At 38.6% G+C, this 19,313-nt stretch overlaps 1 protein-coding gene across 2 annotated transcripts in view; it reads right to left on the reverse strand.

Moving 5' to 3' along the window:
- Window positions 1-284: 284 nt before the first annotated feature.
- LOC139943967 (axin-1-like) overlaps window positions 285-19,313 on the reverse strand; it is a 38,338-nt gene continuing 19,309 nt past the window's right edge. For both annotated transcript variants that reach the window (XM_071940883.1, XM_071940884.1), the window contains exons 4-11: window positions 16,220-16,337; window positions 15,482-15,619; window positions 14,346-14,980; window positions 13,753-13,890; window positions 12,921-13,139; window positions 12,454-12,573; window positions 10,768-10,944; window positions 285-4,186 (exon numbers count right to left, since the gene is read on the reverse strand). In XM_071940883.1, coding sequence (XP_071796984.1) covers window positions 4,060-4,186; window positions 10,768-10,944; window positions 12,454-12,573; window positions 12,921-13,139; window positions 13,753-13,890; window positions 14,346-14,980; window positions 15,482-15,619; window positions 16,220-16,337 — 1,672 coding nt within the window. In that variant the 3' untranslated portion in view covers window positions 285-4,059. The remainder of the gene's footprint in view (window positions 4,187-10,767; window positions 10,945-12,453; window positions 12,574-12,920; window positions 13,140-13,752; window positions 13,891-14,345; window positions 14,981-15,481; window positions 15,620-16,219; window positions 16,338-19,313) is intronic.

Consider the following 19,313-nt stretch of genomic DNA (forward strand, 5'->3'; position numbering starts at 1 on the left):
CTCATGAAAGAGGGGACATATTACAGGTGTCAAACCTCACAATAACATGTGTTTCTGGGAATCTCATCAAATATTCTTAAGAGGATATTTAGGGGGCAGAAGGGTACTTCTATTTTTCCCAGGTTGGTCTAGGCATATGTTGGGTGGGATACACAGAAATGTCTTAGCAAAATCACCAGAAGTATACCCTGCCTTTAAAACAAACTTCTATGGAGACCTGTTTTCCAAAACAAAACACAACATGACATCCAAATTTAAATTTCTTAAAAATATAGCACATAATATTATTTATTTTTTCATGTATACAACAGTTTGCAGAAAACAAAAAGAAAAAGTTACGTCACACGACAAAGTGTCATGCAGTACAAGTCAGTAAATACACAAGAAAAAGAAATTATGTATATATCTACAAGTAAAGACAATCTATATCAATTAATACACTGAGTGAAATTAGGAGCATTGAGATTTCACTGAGTCAGTTGGAGAATAAGAAAATTTGAAGAGTCGGATTTCCAATACTGGGACATTTTTAAGTACAGGATGTTTTATTACTAGATATCAATCACTTTAACCCAAACCTTGGCAGTGCAACATTTTGTAGACACCTTGCATTGCCTGCCATTACCGAGGTCAAACAAGTGACAATAATTGCGCAAGCGTACATTCCGCAACTCTCTCAGCCAATGATAGGTCTTCATTGACCTCAGTGAGACCGCTGTTAGGGCTTGTGGCATCATATGCAAAGGGTCATTATTTTGCTTGGCAGAAGATACTACTTGAAAGTTTTATCAGCTAAGCAAAAATCAGCAGGGAACCAGCCACAAGCAGTACACATTTCACAGTATATTGCATGGTAACCCAAATTTGTTGAGCAGAATAATGCTTTTAGATATAATATAGGTTTGTTTTGCTATTCCAGGGATGTGACCCTTTCTTGCTAAGCAAGAATCTTTTTAAGCTAAGCACCCAAAGAAATTCCGTCTAGGTTTTGGTTTTGGTGAAACCAGTCAGCAAATTTGAGCCAAGGTTTCAAGGAATAAGGACATATGACAAGTGCCATTCAATGGGTCGTAAAGAACACACAATTTTGGATTGGTTGTAAAATTCGGTTGGATCAATAAAAAATACGGACAAATATTACCTTTGAATAAACCACATTAATAATATATAAAAAACATATCTTTTTAGATTTGTAAAGTTAAGTTTGTAATGAATTTTAGTTCAGGTATTTTGTGCTGTCAACAAAATGCATCAAGTGACCTTATTTATTTGGTGGTGATTGTTTTGTTTTGTGATGTCCTAACTGAAAAACAGTTTCCTTTCATTCTTAAAGCCAGTGGACACTATTGGTAATTGTCAAAGACCAGTCTTCTCACTTGCTGTATATCAACATATGCAGAAAATAACAAACCTTTGAAAATTTGAGCTCAATCGGTCGTCGGAGTTGCGAGATAACTATGAAAGGAAAAAACACCCTTGTCACATGAAGATGTGTGCTTTCAGATGCTTGATTTCGGGACCTCAAATTCTAAACTCGAGGTCTCGAAATCAAATTTGTGGTAAATTACTTCTTTCTCGAAAACTACTCCACTTCAGAGGGAGCCGTTTCTCACAATGTTTTATATTACCAACCTCTCCCCAGTACTCGTTACCAAGTAAGGTTTTATGCTAATAATTTTTTTTGAGTAATTACCAATAGTGTCCACTGCCTTTAACAAGCTTATTCACAGAATAAACTAAGTCCATGTAACAAAGTAAAAAGTACAAATAATATGAGTACATTTTAGAAGAAAGTAAGTTAAATATTGTTGTCCAAAGTTAACAGCAGGGAAGCTTGTTAGAAAATGGGCAAAATTAGATATTGAGGAACTTGAAGAGTGAACCAAGGCCATTACACTATGTTATGGCTCAATGTTGAGAGTACCTTGTTGAAAGTGAATCAAGACACTAGATGGCAGCAGACTAATACTGTTGCCTTCAACAATTTGGTATTCAAAATTCAATTCTGACCAAATAAATACCTGAAACATCCGCTACAGACAAACCGTCATCAATCCCGACTCCTAATCTTTCATCTCACTCTTAATAATACTTTACATTGTTTAAAACTTTTTATATATATATATATATAAAAGATCGGACTCGAACAAAACGAGTTGGATCATCATCTATACACATTGGCAGTTTGATATAAGTATTTGTAACTATACAGGTAGCATTTTAATTTAAGAGTTTGTTTCACTTGCTGTCCGAAAGGGAAAAACAAAATTGGGATCAATCATAAACACCTCCATCGATGATTTAATTCCTCTCGTTAATCAAGTCATTGGAAGAGGAGTGAAGAACTCTTTCAAATCAAAGAAGGGGGTTGGAGTTAATTTCATTCACAATTTAAGGTTTGGAAAAAAACAAATGACTAAAATACAAAAAGTTTTAAAATAATCAATCAATAATAAAACAAAATAAATAAGAAACAATTAAAAACAAAACAAAATAATAATATTAACTGAACACATATGGCAACCTGTGAGATCACAATACATGTTCTTTTGCATAATTCTATTTCTTCTGTGAGAGTGTAGATCCGTAAAACCAACTATCTTAAAACTACGCTTTATTACTCGGCCAAAATATGAACATCAAAAATCTTGGAGAGCAAGGAAAATGTCAAGTCCTCATGCGAGTGCAGAAAAAAATCACAAGTCTCGAACTCCACGTTAAAATGGTATAAATTTCAATTGGATTTTTAACATTCTGGGTGTTTTGGATGTTGAAATTTTTTCAGTGCAAGGGTATATTAGTATCGAATGCACTGGTAATTTACACCATTTCAGCATAAGGTTAGGGACCTTATCACCAGAAACATGAGGGCTCGATCTATTTGAAAATGAGTGCATTACAAAATTTAATTTGGTATTTCCCTTCCTTTTCCATGTTAACTTATTATATTTTGCAATTTGGTAATTACAGGATCATTTATATTAGTATAAAACTTAATTTTCTATTAATTACAGGGACAGTTGATCGTTTATTTCTTTCAATGCTGTTTAAGAAGGTGATTTCTCTTATTTTAATTAAGCTTTCGGATTAATTAATTTGAGGTAGACATCTTATGAACAGTGAGTTTTTATATTCTTATTTCTCATCACAATCTAGTGCCGACGACACTTCGGGTATTCTCGTCTTATGTACAAACCCTGTCGTGACAAAATAGTCTGCAGGGGAGTTTCAATTGTTGGAGGAATATTCCACACAGAAACAGACAGAAAAATTTCACATGTTTGTAAATAATTTAAAACTCTTGAATTTCTCTACCTCAAGAGTTTCAATTCTATGAAGTTTTGGAAACAACATTTTGAAAGAGTTTAGTTCAGCTGCTTGACTTGAGGATATGAGAGTTGAAGTTTGTTTTGTTCTTGCTTGGTGGATGAAAGTTATACACAACTTGGCAGTTTGAGTCTAATTTCGTGTTGGGAGAGTTGAGATTGTTTGTGAAACCTAATATCAAAAAAATATTCATTTTAAGTTCTGATTTGAGTACCTTTTTTTGTGTTGTATTTTTAAAAAATCATCTCTTTGGTCAGGTCTACAAAAATGCAGGGAAAAACTAATTGCTATCGGAAAATATCCAGTGGTGTGTTTAAATTTATAATCAAAGTACCTAGCTATTAACCTTGGTTAACAAATAAGGTTTTATGATATAACCTGCATAGCTTTAGCGCTGTTTTCCTGTTTTGTTCTGTTCTGTAATCTTGTAACGGGCACATCCGCCACAAGCCCCGGCTCTTAGGATGATGCCTCCATGTGATGTGAATGTGGAAATAAATGTTTTATTGATTGATTGATTGAGCTTTGGTTTAGGAATTTCTGCTTGCATAAATTTACACCAAGCCAAATTTTAGGTACATGTATACACTTGTATTAATCCGTTGAGTTAATCTGTTTTACCCTTTTCTCTTTTTCAACTTCACTTATTAACTAGGTTAGAATGCCATATATATGTGTAATGCTTTGTAATGTATAACTTTGGTTTAGGGGGTTTAAGTTAGATAAACCGGTTCAGTCGATCTTTTCCACTTTGCCGATGATCTTTCCTTGGTAGATGGGAAGAATTGTTGAGTCGTCTGAAATAATCTCGTGGACAACGCCTGTATCAAACTCATCGCTTGGTGTCTTAAAAGTATACCTGAAGATGAAAGAAAAAAAAACATTGCAAAATTATTTGTATGTTAGTTTTCAGGTTCAACAGGAAATGGTGCTTAACATTTTGTTTGCTAAGCAAAAATTGAGCAGGATACCAGTCACTATCAGGCTGATAACTTTGTTCTTGTAAGCGTAATTATAATGTGCTTAGCTTAAGTAGCTCTATGAAATTGGGCTTTGTTTAGCTTCAAGTAATTCATCATAAAACCAATTGCAGGATAATAATGTTTGAAATAATTATACAATTGAAATAATTATACAAATTTGCCAAACCCATCGCAGTCTTGGTCAATAACTAAAAGCCATTTATTATTCACTGCCCAACAATTACATCATATATTTATCAAGTCAATAGAAGAATAACGTTTCTTTCCCTGAATGCAGAATCATCCAAAATGAAACACCAAAATAGACCTCTTAGTTGACACTGCACCACTAAACACACAGCGGCATACATAATGCATGATTATCCTATGAAAATATTCCCTACACAGAAACATTCCGAAAGGTCGCTGAAAGTTGACGCCGATAAAACCACAAGAAGGTTTTTTTTTTCCATGGATCAAAACAACTACTCCAGTTCTGCAATTGCTTTACGGTATGGTCCCCAAAGCCAGATATAATAAAGGACTTCAAAGGAAGAAACGCTTGGACAGGTGTAGAGCTGCAACTGTAACTCCTCAGGCACAGTTGTAAGTGCCAAAACAAATTTTAGTAGCAAATAAGAAATCAAAGATGGCCGCCCCAGCAGCCACTGTTCCCCCAACATGGGTTCTTCATTCCATGATTATTAGACCAATTCCTGAGCCGGAGTTTGTGTGTGTTCCACTGCGTCAAAGCCCACCCAACCAATTAGATGTACAGGTTTCGAGTTACGGCGGGGCTGGGCCGCACCAATTACCGGTAATTCTGGTGTTGCTGATGACACGCCAGGGGGGCTGCGGCGGACATCAAAGGCTACCAGCGGGGAAGAGAATGGCAAATAGAAAGCCTAGCATTTCTGTTTCTATCTCAGAGACTAAAAGAGACGCAGGGGGTGCGACCTTTGATCATGATCGGCTCCCAAGGGCCATCACTACATAAACACATATTGGTTTTTAAAATTCAAAGTCATTTATCCTGTTTGCACAACTCTCAAAATCCATGAATTTCTATTGAAGACACCATGCCTTAATATTTGTTCGAACTTCCTCAGAAACCATTCCCCCCCCCCCCCCCCAAGAGAAATAGATAATGTAACAAATGTACTAGCAATAAGGTCCAACAGGACGGAAAAGATTAATATATCACCGTGAAATTATAATTGCCTAAAATATACAACAAGGACAAAACATGTCAAGAACCTTTTCCAGAAAAGAACACGTCAAAATTGACTGGATTTGAAATAAGAAATGGTAGGATTATGACATGTTCATAACACAAGGCATTTTTTTTTCTTTTTTGGCTTCCTTTTTATCCACACACAAACTATTTCTCCTGCATGCAGATGTAGGGACTTACTATTGTTGCTCTGTTGTTCCCTTTTCTTAAAAATACCCCTTGTGGAGACCCAGTTTAACAATGAAATTGTAGTTGTGACCTTTGTTCCATTGTGCACAGCTGTGGCTTGGTAGTTTAGCTGGTAACCTTGTTATGGTAAGCATAAATTTGTTGTGCTTAGCTACTTTTTGTGCATAAGCAGCTCTATGAAATTGGGCCCAGTGCAATCAGCGTAATTTTCCAATTCCCAAAGCACTCTTTTTTATGTCAGCCACTCTAAGAAGGTCACTAGAATCCAACAATCCCCTTAAAACCTAACCATCCGAGGAGGGGGGGGGGGTGATTCTTAGCTCTGTTTCTTGGCTGATTCTCATCGTAAGTCTGAGTGAGTGGTCGAAGTAACACAATTTCCTCCCGATGCAAGTCAACCTAATTAAACCTCTCACAGTGTACTTTCTCCCTCGTTTTGCATTCATCCCCTACCCCCATCGGGTAATGGATGAAACAACATTGTTTTCAATTCACAGATCTTTGCCGAAACACAATTAGAAAGCTGTCACAATCCTCGCTTCAAATATCCATTTAATGAACCCCCACCCCTTGACTCGAAGAAAAGAAAAAAGGAAAAAAGAAAAACACAAAATAATCCCCAAAACAACACATACACACACAACATTTTCAAAAACAAAAAATATATATTTAAGAAACTCTCGATTCAATACTGTTCAAGTCAAAGATACAATTTTTCAAATTTTGTAATTTATGCCCGAGCGTATTTGTACATTATTTTAAAGGTGTTTTGTTTTGGTGTGTGTGTGTGCGTGTGTGTGTGTGTTTGTTTTTACCGAAAAATAAACATTTGAAAAACATAATACATTGCAAATAACCCTTTACTTTGATCAAAACAAGACAACAATTTCCCATCAAAAAAACATCATGTTGTTGTCTACAGAGAACCTTAATATAGGACGAAACCACAAGCTATGCAGAGTAGTAGCAGACATGTGTGTTTTTTCTTAGCCGTCCAGATTTGCCAAACCTCAGGAGACCGTGGCTAATACTCTAAATGCTTCCTGATCCAGAACCAAGTGGCAAGCAAAACAACAAACGATTGCATCTCGAGCGAGCCCAGTCAGGAGGACTTAAAATAAAGGAAAGACGAGTAGAGGAAAACAGAGGCGGATCAGTTAAGATGGACAGCAATTCAGCGCATCTGTAATTCAAGCCCTAAGGGTCTCTCTCACGTCCATCAATAACATCAGTCAATCTTGCGAGAAGGCGTAGTGCCATCATTTCCTCATCCATTCTTCTCACTCTTCAGTCACAGACAGAGGGAGAAGAGAACAAGTATACAGGTGTCTTATATCTCAGAGGGAGAAGGTTTTCACAATGTTCACAAAAACCTTGCAAAGATTACAGACTTTCCATCAATCTATTCATCTTGACGGATAATTTTTTATGTACAGAAAAAAAAAGTCTCAGGAGACAGGATAATTTGTACATTTTTTTGTTTGTAGGGAATAAAAGAACAGTCTTTCTTTTTTGAACTTCCCTTTTAATTTGTCTGTGAATCATCAGGCCAGAAATCAGTGATGTTCAATTCAGATGTCTCACTGAAAAGTTACTTGGGGGTTATTTTATTGTGGAGCGTGAATTGAAAAAAGAAGTTCATTTCCCTTTTTTATTTTTTGCTTGTCGATTGATTAGGGTTGTGCAATCACTGGGCAGTATAAACACTGGTGTAGTGACAAACTCTCTCTCTTGCCTCTCTTCGGTGAGAGGGTTTCGGATATAATCAGAATGGGGTGGAGCTGAGTGACTTAATCACACAACCAAAACATCTGTCCAAATAGTCAATTTAATTCAGTCAGGCCGTGGGGACGGTCCCCCTCAGCTCATACAGCCATCAATTCCAATTGGAGGAGAAAGAAGAAGGAAAAAAAAGAGAGGCATATCGAAAGCTCTCCCGTAATAAACCTCCCCGACTGTTTTTATTCATGATTATGGTCTCATCCAGTTTAATTACTGTGTTTTTACTCGGGCTGATGTAGGCTCTTGTGAGGCCCTGATTCCACCGGGGCAGGCTTCAGTCTTATCTCGGCCTCGCTTCACATCAAAGACGAGCCGTTTAGGATGATGTTTATGTAGGAGGAATTAATAACGATTGATGCAGTTCAAATATTGCTTTTTAATTACTGTGTTTAGAAAGCTTTTCTATCGAGGTTCGGTGATAGAATCGTGGCTTGATAAACCCAATAGATACAGCACAGTGCATCACAAAAATTGAAAGAGTTTAATAAAGAAAGGGATACTTGGCTAAGTGGGGTATTAAGCCCACAACAACAAAATAAAGAGTGCTTTGATTGAAGCTTTAACAGGGCTGCCAAAAATTTGCATCTTGCATTCAGGGAGACTTTTTCCATAAACCACGGATATAATAAGAATTGCATCCAACATAACAGGGCAAAAGATTGCATGAAAGGGGCGGTTGTCAAACTTATTCATCAGAAGATGGATAGATCTGTTTATTTTCAGGGAACTTTATGCATAATCGGGGAAATTTTGCCCAAGTAGTATTCCAGTAAAAGCTTTCAATCAACTATTCACGAAAATGAATTAAACGCCAGGAAATATTTCTAACAACGTCCCTGGAAATAAAACAGGTGAGGAATAATACAGAAACGGAATCAAGGATGTTGAGGTTGCCGGGAATTTTATCCTTCACCAATATCGTCGCTCATCAAACTAAAACAACATCTTGGACGAAACAGCAACACCTCAACAGGGATGTGACCTTAACAAGTGCCCTGGGGCTCTCGGAATCCCTTTTTTCTACCAGGGCTTATAACTTTAATCCAAGATGCATCAGGGTAAAGTGACTGAATCTTTCAGCAGCAAAAAAGCTAAGCACTTTGGGCCGAAGGAAGCAGGGGGGCCTGGAGGCATGTTGGTTCCAGACACAGGGAGCCCTAGATGCTCCCTTGACCAGTCAAGGTATCACATATCGGATGCTTCTCTAGTGTCACTTCACACATTAGAACCTAGCGCCAAAAATGCTCATAAAATAGCAGGCATGCAACTGTAACTTCACCAAAAAAGAGGAAATTACAAAATTTCAATGACTTAGTATTTTTCAAATTTGAATGGTAAAACTGAGATTGAAAAAAGAGGAAATCAGCTGATCCGGGGGAAAAAGTTGCATGCCTGACATAGTCAGGAGAGGAGGTTTAAAAGTGCACACTTTGTGCGGATAGTAAAACTTGCAAGTTGATAGCTAAGCATAATGGAGCGATCTATGGTCATGTTTTTGTCTATTGTGTACGAAACCACAAACTTCCTCTTCTATTGTTCTCTCTGAACTCACCCTCAAACACTGAAGACTTCAACACAGGCTCTCAGAAAGAATTGTTAATATTACATCATGTATATTATCATCCTGTATTATCCTCCGGCAATAATGAGAAGGGGGGATGCGATTAAACGATGCGGCATTCCTTAGAAGGGGTTCTTGATGAACAAAGACCCAATCATCATCTCAACATTGTCTGATGTCGCAAGAATGGTGGGCTGAACTTTCTTATTAGATCACTCGCTGAGTACACCAATTAGTGGTTGATCTCTCGTTGAATGAAGGAGGAAGATGAATGTACGAAGAGTGCATCTCTATGGTGGAATACAATAGGAATTGTCCAGGTGGGGTTTGCGCTTTAGGGGGGAAAAAAACTTTGAATTGCCCTTGGAGATAAGGATAATTTGCAAAGAGTACATCTCTTCGGTGGAATACAACAGGAATTGTAAGGTGGGGTTTGAGCATTAGGAGGACAAAACTGAAGCTTTTAAGGAGATAAAAATACTTTGCTGATTATAAAAGTGTTGTTTCTCTTCAACAACATCAAGAGTATCGCCAAATATATACTAGTGGTAGTTTGTGTCCACAAGAAGATTTACTCATCAAACACCATTCTTTCCTCAATGATTTACAGATCTTACAAAACAAACTTATCTCCTGAATCTCAGAAACTCCGTACATTTGCATTCTTTCCTTTCGTAGGCAGTCAACATCTTGTTAAACCTCAAGATGCACTTCCAATCTCATCTTCAACTATAACAAGACGTGACAAAGAATCTCTTCAACCTGCCGCATCTGTCAATCAACGTCTTGTCCACTTCCCCATCAACGAAACCACTGACCAGTCCCATGGCAAGTTAAGCGAGAATTCCCCCCGTGTTAGAAGTGTCACTATGAGGTGACGGATGCAGTCACGCATGCTCACACACAGCGAGTTAAGAAACCCCCCTCCCCCGGGGTGGTTAAACAACCTCACTTCCCCCTCCCCTTCCTCTCGCCCTGTCACTCTACAGAAACAACTGGGACTTCCAAGAAAGTGACATCTGAAAAATTCTTATCGTTAGAGTTCCGCAAAGGCGTTAAATCAAGAGTGACAACCGAAACATTATTTCTGCAGCGCCGTCTTCTTTTAGGAGACGGTAACCAGTCGTGTTGCAACTCTTTATATTCAATTACAGTGTTCCTTGGTGAGTGGGCTAGGGACGCTGCTCGACTAAAGTGCGAACTCTAAGTCTCTTGATGGACTCCACTTAGCTGGGATTTACACAACTCTGACTGGCAGGAATCACAGCTCAATGGTCACTCCGGGAACATTAACCCGTTGGGATGGTGAAATGTTATTACGAAACCTCTCGTTGAGTCCGTGAGAAATACCCCCTTGGAGGTTTGCAATAAGCCTGGTGAACTTTAGAGAGGTAAGGTGGCATTTTAATACTCAGCACCAGTTGGCTCAAGTCATAGTCAGCTTAGTTTCACGTAATACCACAATCGGAGTCAGTTAAAAAATGTTTACTTTTAAGTGTGTGTTCAAATTTGTTGATGTTTATCGTACATAAAACGACTTGTTTCTACCACATTTTCAGAATATCAAATAATCACCCTAAACAAACAACTCTTGCAGTTGAAAATATTGGTAATCTTCCCGAGTTAGGCAAATTTTCTTTCAAAACCAAATTCCAATTCTTTTTGAAGTTACGAACTACTTCTATTCTTTCCAGGTCTTCTTATCATCTTACCTGTAATCTCCTTTCTTTGAGATGAGCGTCTTGAACTGGGCCAGAGTTATCTTGTCGCCCGGAAGTGTTGTCCTGTATGGGATGGGGTCATTGCAGAAGTAGTAAGCTACCGTTATGGACGTCGCCTCCTTGCCGTCAGGCGGCGCAAATGTGCGTGGCTTGGAACTGCTTTTTCTTCTGTGAGGGATAAACGAGACAGAATTTTTAGATTCCAGGCAGTCCAAGGTTTATCAGTAAAAAAGTACACCAGAAGAGCGCAATCAAGGGCAGTGTCTTCATCGTCTGTCAAGGAATTGCCTCTTTTTTTTCTGTGAGGAAAAATAGCAACTGGAAAGGGTTTAGGGTTTCAAAAGAGGTAAAAAGGAAAAGTGCATTGGAACTGGGAGGACAAGGTCAAGGGCAATAAGGGAAAGAATTGATGAGGAATTTAATCACAAAGCAACATTCTTCAGAGGATCAACGACTTTTAGGGACAAAGTACAATGCACTCAAACATGCAGGTTTAAAAAAATCGGTAATATCATGAATAATCATAAACCTTTTTTTTTTTAAAACACCATCAAAAACAAAATCTCATGTAGTTACTTTTTAAGACTGTAACAAGTCAAAGAAAAAGTCATGTCCCAAATTCACAGTTCCAATAACGGAAACATGACACACTGACAACAACTCTACCAACAGAACCAAATTTTTCATCCAAATTAGATTTTTTTTTTTACTGGTAACAAAATTATGAAAAATTATGCAACATCTGAGCATATGGTGGTACTTATACAGAAATGGCAAGTGTCTAATGGGTGATTTTCACATGTCAAAAACATCAATAAGAACATAGACAATTCAATACATTTGATAATTCCACCGCCAAAAAGTGAATTCTTAACAACCTCCAAATCCACGACTATGGCAGCGGTGTGGTTGAGCTGGAATCTATACGCCCTAGATACATAAGTGTACCCTCAAGCTATTCTCTACACATGCTCAATTTACATTAACCACAAAATACAGGTTACCAACTCCCGTCCATTTCAAACAATGGTCTAACATCTCTCCGCAAAAAGCAAAAAAAAACACAACAAGAAAAAACAAAAACAAAAGTGAAAGAAAGGAAGCTTTTTGCTCGGACATCAACTCTGTATAATCCAGGCATCCATCACAGCGTTGCGTAAATTGAGTTAACCATTACGGTCGGGGAGCACAACGCCTAATATATGGGTTAACTACACAGGCTGTTTAGCCTGCCCACTAAGTGCTAAATTGGTTTTCTAAAACCTGCACGCCCCGCCAAATAACATTTTAAATAGACTTTATATCTCAATCACAGGGCTAATTCATTCATACAGTTTAAATTGGCTGGTACCCACATGTTTTTAAAGACAAGAAGGAAAAAAAACATATTTTAAAATTGTTCTGCTTTTGTTTTTACTGCAGGTTGTTGCTTGAAATTTGTGGACTGCCAATTATGTGAATATTAAGTTCAAACAGTGGCTGGGTAAACAAATAAACATTTTGATCAATACTCAATTGTGGTTATGCACTTGTTGAATGGAATCGAAAAAAAAGAAAAGATTAATGTCGAATCTCAAAAGTTTAAATATCCTATTGAAGTATTTAAAAAAAATTGGTAATGCTTAATCTATTCTAACTATTGCTACTCTGACAGCATGAGAACATTTTATGACGTACCCCTGATCTTCCACCATGTCTGGTGATGTCACCGGTGCCATTTTAGCAGGGGCTGATGTCACACGGGTTGGCGGGTTACCACTTGTAGGTCTCCGGTCTTTACGGCCTCCGTCTGAATGCCTATAAGGTGGAAGTGAAACTATCCTTTAGAAAGTGTTCCTGACATCTCAACATTTCTGCTCAAATTTTATGTTTATTAACGCAAGTGTAATTACGTGAAGGCTATGGCCTCCCTTGCCCCCCCCCCCCCCCCTGGTCTTGGCCTTGGTGCCCCTTCAAAAGTTGCTCATTGACTTTGGAATGGAAGTGCCAATGGAAGTGCCCTTCGAAAATGCAAAATGAAAAATGGCTTTGCCCTCTCAAAGAAAAAATTCTATGCCTGGGGAAAAGCTAAATAATAACTCTGTTAAGTTTGAAACTCCACGGTGCAGTGTCTGGGACCCAGGCCAAACTAGAAAAGATCTTACCTTTGTCTCTGCTTGCTGGAGACGTCTATCCTTCTGCGTACTTCCTCCAAGACTATGAGTGCCTCTGGGGGTTTGTTGAGGGGCATGCTGGGGTCCTGCATTATCGGCTGGGTGGGTAGGTGAGGGGAACTCCTCTGGGGTAGCACCTTGGTCAAACAGTAGGTTCGCTCCTGGGAGGTTGGGCGTGAGGTATTGTAGGCTACTGGCTTCTTTGGCAAACTGCAAGTAAAAAAAACGATAGCGGTAAAAGTACAATCTTTATTTCAAGGTCCATCATCGAATCATGGTCGACAAGTTGATAAGGCAAAGCACGAATGAGATTAAAATAATGTGAACATTCCTGAAAATGGCTTGCTGGCCTGGGTTTCCCCCTTATTCCAGACTTGGAACCTTACCCAGATGTTACAATTCAGGAGGTTTTCAGGCTCTGTGCATCACCAGAAATACACAACTACAGGGCCCAATTTCATAGAGCTGCTAAGCACAAAATGCTTAGCACGAAATTTCTTTCTTTATTAAAACAGGATTACCAACAAAATTTCCTTTTGTTGCATAATGCTTATTAATGATGTTCAGCTGATGTTTGCTCATCCTGAAAATCATGTGGAAATTTGGTTGGTAATCCTGTTTATATCAGGCAGAAATTTCATGATAAACAAATTGTTGTGCTTAGCAGCTCTATGAATTTGTGCTTAGCAGCTCTATGAAATGGGCCCAGGTTTGGACACACTGTAGACTGTTTCCTTATCCCGTTGCCAACAAAATATATCTAACATTTATTTTGGGGTTTCCGGAAAAAACAAAACAGAAATCCCATCGCTTGATGACGTACCTGTGTCTCTGTTGTGGCATAGATGATGCTTGGGTGATATCGGGGGACATACGATGACCCGGCCGTCGATTCTGCTTCCCTGTGATTGGTTTACTGAATCTTTCTCCTTCCTCGATCCATTGTTCGATGTGCTGTTTCCTGTGAGACGCAAACAAGTAGGAGAGGATGTTTGAGAAAAGATAATCTATTAATTTTTCCTTCTCAGTAAAACTCTTGAAGGGAAATGACTTTCCAGCTGCAGACCATTTTCTAAAAAAATCTTTTCCTTAAAAAACATTCCCCTCTTATTCCCGTTTTCTTTGACCACTCGAACAAACGTTTCCCGAGAAAGACGAGCATCAGACAGGGGATCAGGGTGGCTCTGTGGTTTTGCTCCATGCCTTTTAGCTCTGTGGACCCCAGTTCGAATCTCACCTCAGACCGGAGCCTTACATGTAGATTGGTTTTCTCCCAGTCAAGGTTTACTTTTTTCGTGTTTCCTACCATCCTGTTATTTGCGCTAATTGTGCTGTTGGATGCGCAACAAAATAAACAAGTCTGCGAAGACGTCTTGATTACTTTTTCATTAAAAGAGTATAACAACAGCTACTTACCTCTCGTTGTCAGATGGAAGCGATGGAGGTCCTTCATATATTCCACTGTCCGTTGTCTTAGAAATTGAAGATATATCCGACTTTTTACTTGACTTTTTGGGTTTGACATGTCGCGGTGTGTCCGTGAATAAATCCATGGTTATACTATCCCCTCTTGCTCTGAGTTTATGGTATATTGAGTCGCCAAACTCCGGGGGTATCGTTTTTTGCGTAGAAGCATCCATCTCCATCTGTTTGCTGGCTCGCATAGCGTGCCTGTAATGAGCCATGGTCATTTCGGGTTCAACGTTATAGCCAGGCGTGTAAACGTCCTTACTGCGTTGCCTTTGCATGTTTTGCTTGTTGTGCTGGAGTTGATGGTGGGGGATCATCTGCTTCCCTGTCAGGCCGACTGGGGCCATGGAAGCCAGAGGGTTCGACGTCTTCGCCCGGTGCGCCCGGTCTGGTGAGCGCGAACGCGGGGAGAAGTCGCCCGGCGTGTGGCGCGCAGAGTCCTTGAACACGCGGGAAAAGTGGTCATCTAGAATGCTGTTTGGGTCGTCCTCTGGAAGCGTTCCTTTCTCAAACATTGCTGATAACCTTGGAGCGTCTGATGAACTGACTGTCCTGTCGGGATCCACATGTGACTCTTCCTCCTATATAAATTCAAAGAGACGTTGCTGATCAAGGTTTGTATGTAAAAACAATTGCATAATATCGTAACATTTTAGTTGGCAGCCCTTTCTGAAGAAACCTCTTATACTTCTCCTAGAACCTAAACAGATCACTATTTTAGGTTCTCCCTAAAACCCAATCAGTTCATTATGTTAGGTTCTCTTCTAGAACCCAACAAGATAGTTATATTATTAGGTTATCCCCTAAAGCCTAATAGATCATAATATCAAGTTCTCTCCTGGAATATAATCATGTCAATTTCTATGGCAATTATTTGTTGACCTCGTTAGCACTAAATCTTTTATATTAAAAAAATAGAAAAAAAAATAAAAAAATTTAAACACTAAGCTTCAAACAAATGATAATTGAAAAAGGTAACAAATGAAATGCACAATTCATTTTGCTAAAAATCAAACCAAACATCAGTGACTGCATTCGAAAGATCCCATGCCTCCCTTGTTTCATTTCCCATGAATTTTTACCTCCACTTTTCGTAACCTTGCTGTTAGCCTTTCTTCCGTTTCTCGTTGCCTCAAAACCCGTTCTAGTTTCTCGGTCAGAATACGCGCAAACTCCGCTGGCTCCATGGGCTGCACATCCTTTGGAGGGCGCTGTGCGATCTACAAATAAAAACCAAAAACTCCTCAGTGAGTTGAATTTCAATATAAACCACAAGGGAGTTGAATTTCCAAACATTCCAATATAATAATAATAATAAAGACATTTGAAAAGCACCTAATGCAAAAGCCTCTGAAAAGCGCATAAAGAGAACAATAAAATATAAAATGAGTGAAAGATACAATTACAAATAAGCAGATTACAAATAAGCAGCTTCAAAGAAATGATTTTTTAACAGAGACTTAAAACTGTGTAAAGAATATTTCAGGACACGAAACATTTCTAAGAGAGGTTTGCAAAAACACCATGTGAAAATCTCTTTTTTGAGTGTTGGTGGTTCTGTAAAGAATCGGTGTTTAACAATGACTCCAACAATTTAATCAGTATGCTCTGATCATCTTTAGGAGTCATGTTAGGTAAGATCTCACAATTTTGCTTCTCTAGCCTCAAATAGGTGTTCACAAAACTGTTCTCAAAACTGTTTTTCCAAATCATTAAGTGTGGTAAGCAACAGTTATTGAACAAGTGGTTCTTGCTCTTAGAAACATAGGGGTTGAGGATCCCTCTGCCCCTTTTAAGGGATGGTGTAACAGGAGACTTACAGGGAAAGGTGGGAATGAAGCAACTCGTCCGTTCTGTCTGACATTCGTCTTCATGGCGCGGTACTGTCGCCTTCGTTGCTGCTGCTTTTGGTGCCTTCCCATGATCGGACCGCCATCACTAATAAAAAATATACGAACAAACAAGGAATTAGTTTATCTGCAATATACACCTAATCAAATATTTTCAAAAATCCAGACCTGATACTTCACGAAGGCACTGAAGGCGATTGAAAAACTGACAAGTCTCTAACCTCGCGTTCAAATCAAGTACAATCTTAATCTTGTTTTATTTTTTACTTAAATTATACAAAATTTAAACATATCATGGACATAAAAAATAAGAAATAAAGAAATTGTACATTTCAAAGAGGAATTTCTGCACTAGTCAAAAGGTCAAATTTATATATATATATATTGTGGTTGAATAATGGAAACAATTTAGTTATGAACTGAAACAAAATTACAGACCATATTATTTGAAATGTGACAATAACAAAACTTTTTGGATTTTGACTAAAATTTCACTTGAAGGGTATCAAACACACTGGCATTTTACACCTTTGGTAACGTGGTGAGTGACTTCCAGTTTCTGTTCCATTTTTATAAGACTCTATCCAAAAATGATTACATCACAAAATTGAATTTGACTTTGAAGCCCCTCTTTAACTATTGTGGTCTAACCCCCACCCACCCCCCACCTTTACATGTCAATAACTTTTAGAGTAATTTAACCTGCAAACATATTAACAACATTTCACTGCTCTTAACACCTGTACAGGGGGCCAGGGAAAACAAATTGGAATATAGCAGATCTACGAAAGCTGCCAGCAGGAAACATGTAGCTAATTTATGATGTCGACGGTTGATTGATCAATGATAACTACTTGTTTTCCAGCTGTGTGGGCAAGCTTGATTAATATTGCAATATCATTTTTAACCCTTTGCTTAACACAAGATTTCTAGCAGGATTTTTCTGTTTTGAATATATGTACCCCCTGTCAATCAAAAAGTGTATTTATGTGATAATTGAGGGACTTTTCAGTTAATTTTGGGTCACATTCCGACGAAGGTCCATGTTGGTTACTGAGCAGAAACAGTTTTGCATCTTGCCATCAGGGAGATATTTAGAATGACATTCTAGGGGAAAAGTCTCCATAATCGGGAGATTTTCAAACTTGTTCATCAGAACATGGAAAGAGTGGTTTATTTTTAGGGACCTGTCCGAGAATCTGGAAGTGTTGGCAGCTATGTTTTTATTGTGAACTATGAATGAGATGTGATTGAACCAACGCGAACAAATTCTGGAAATTAATGAGACCCGTAAACTCAACAAATTTTGCTAAGAACTTAATTCTATCTACACTTTTCAAAATAAAGTCTTCAAAATATAGAAAGCACTCATTCTTCTTTAAGAAAATGTCGTTTCCCGAAAACAAAAACCCTGTTTTGACTTTCTTCTCCCCCCCCCCCTTTTTCCCCGTTTACATAATTTCGCCAAGCGCTCTGTGATCAGACGTCTGCAGGGCACATGTCAATCTGGAATTACACCTTGGCTTCAGCATGCATGGGGTTTACGTTAAATGCAGATGTCATAACATGCATAATTACATATATCAGCGCCACTGGTACTCAGCTAAGGTTCAACGACTCCGTGGATAACTAACACAACGAGTCGGGGGGGGGGGGATGTTTATCCAAATATTCACGCCCTTTCCCCTTTTGCATAATTTCTTTTTCTTGGATAATGATATTTTAGCCATTGAGAAGACCTGTGGGCCGATAAGATTGGTACCCAACTTGAGACACTCAAGAGCCTCCTGACAAGTTCCTAAAATCTCACCTAATTTGCTCTCCCAGGATGAGAGACAGTCTTACTCATGAAAGGGGAAAAAAAGGGCAACATCGACCTCACAAGGGGGCAGGGGTTAGGGGTCAATTTAAGGCACTCACCCTAAAGCCTACCGGCATAAGCCATATCAGATTACATGTGCATGAGCAACCTGGCATTTCATTCACCTCATGACAGCAACATTTCCACTACAATGTATCCAATTCAGGTACCCCGCACTACCCCTGGTCAATGACCCAGCATGTCCCCTTTGGATAGGATTAGTTGCCATGGAAACACAAGATTTCGTCTTTCTGTTGTGATTTCATAGGGACTGGGGGGGGGGGTCGGAGAGACAGACACGTAGGGGAAGTTGGCTCTATGAATAAAAACACTTTCCGTTCTCACAGTGGGTAGAAAGGGTTTGATTCGACACAATTGGTCGTCATGGCAACGCAAATTATTCTATTATACTTGGGGAGGATGGGGCTGTGCGCCGGCCAGAAGGATGTGTAAAAAAAAAGAACTTCCTTATTATTATTATGAATAATCAAAGTACATAAATGATCTTTAGACGTCTCTGCACAATGACAATAGCCTTGTCGTGTTCTCTCAGCCGATTACTCTCTGAATAGCAAATCTGCCTGTAACTCAACCACCTTTCTATGTATCCATTAATCATCTTATCAACTTATACAATCTACTCACACTGTTCAAAAAAAAATTATATGAAGAAGAAAGAAAAAAAAACCACCGTGGAATTTTGTTTTTTATCCATTTCGTAATCCGAGACGTCTTTGTGTCAGTTTTGTAATTTTTTATACTATCTTGTGAGGATTGCATTTTGCATTGTAATCTGATATGTAATACGGAAGGAACGTCAAAGTAATTACTGCAGCCTCACTAGATTCATTGATGGAGTCATGTACACTGTGTGATCATGCACAAACTTAACTGGCAGGCACTTTCCTTTTAGAGATAGTCTGCACCTGAATGCCATCCTGAAGTGTTACTGTTACATGTTGACACCAGACAAAGCATTCAAATGTTTGAATGCCACTTCATATTTTCTTGCAAGTACAAAAAAAAAGAACGATTTTGAAGTCGGTCTTCCAAGTGTAACCAAGAGGGGGGGGTTGTCTTGGTGTCTTTTAGACACCCTGTTTTAGCTAAGATGAACACATTGTTGGTGAACGATTTGGACACCCAGGTTTTAAATTTGTAGCTAATTTGGACACCCTTTCACCAAACCCTTGCCCAAACCTT

This window comes from Asterias amurensis, chromosome 11 (genome assembly GCF_032118995.1).
Source record: "Asterias amurensis chromosome 11, ASM3211899v1".
Classification (NCBI taxonomy): Eukaryota; Metazoa; Echinodermata; class Asteroidea; order Forcipulatida; family Asteriidae; genus Asterias; species Asterias amurensis.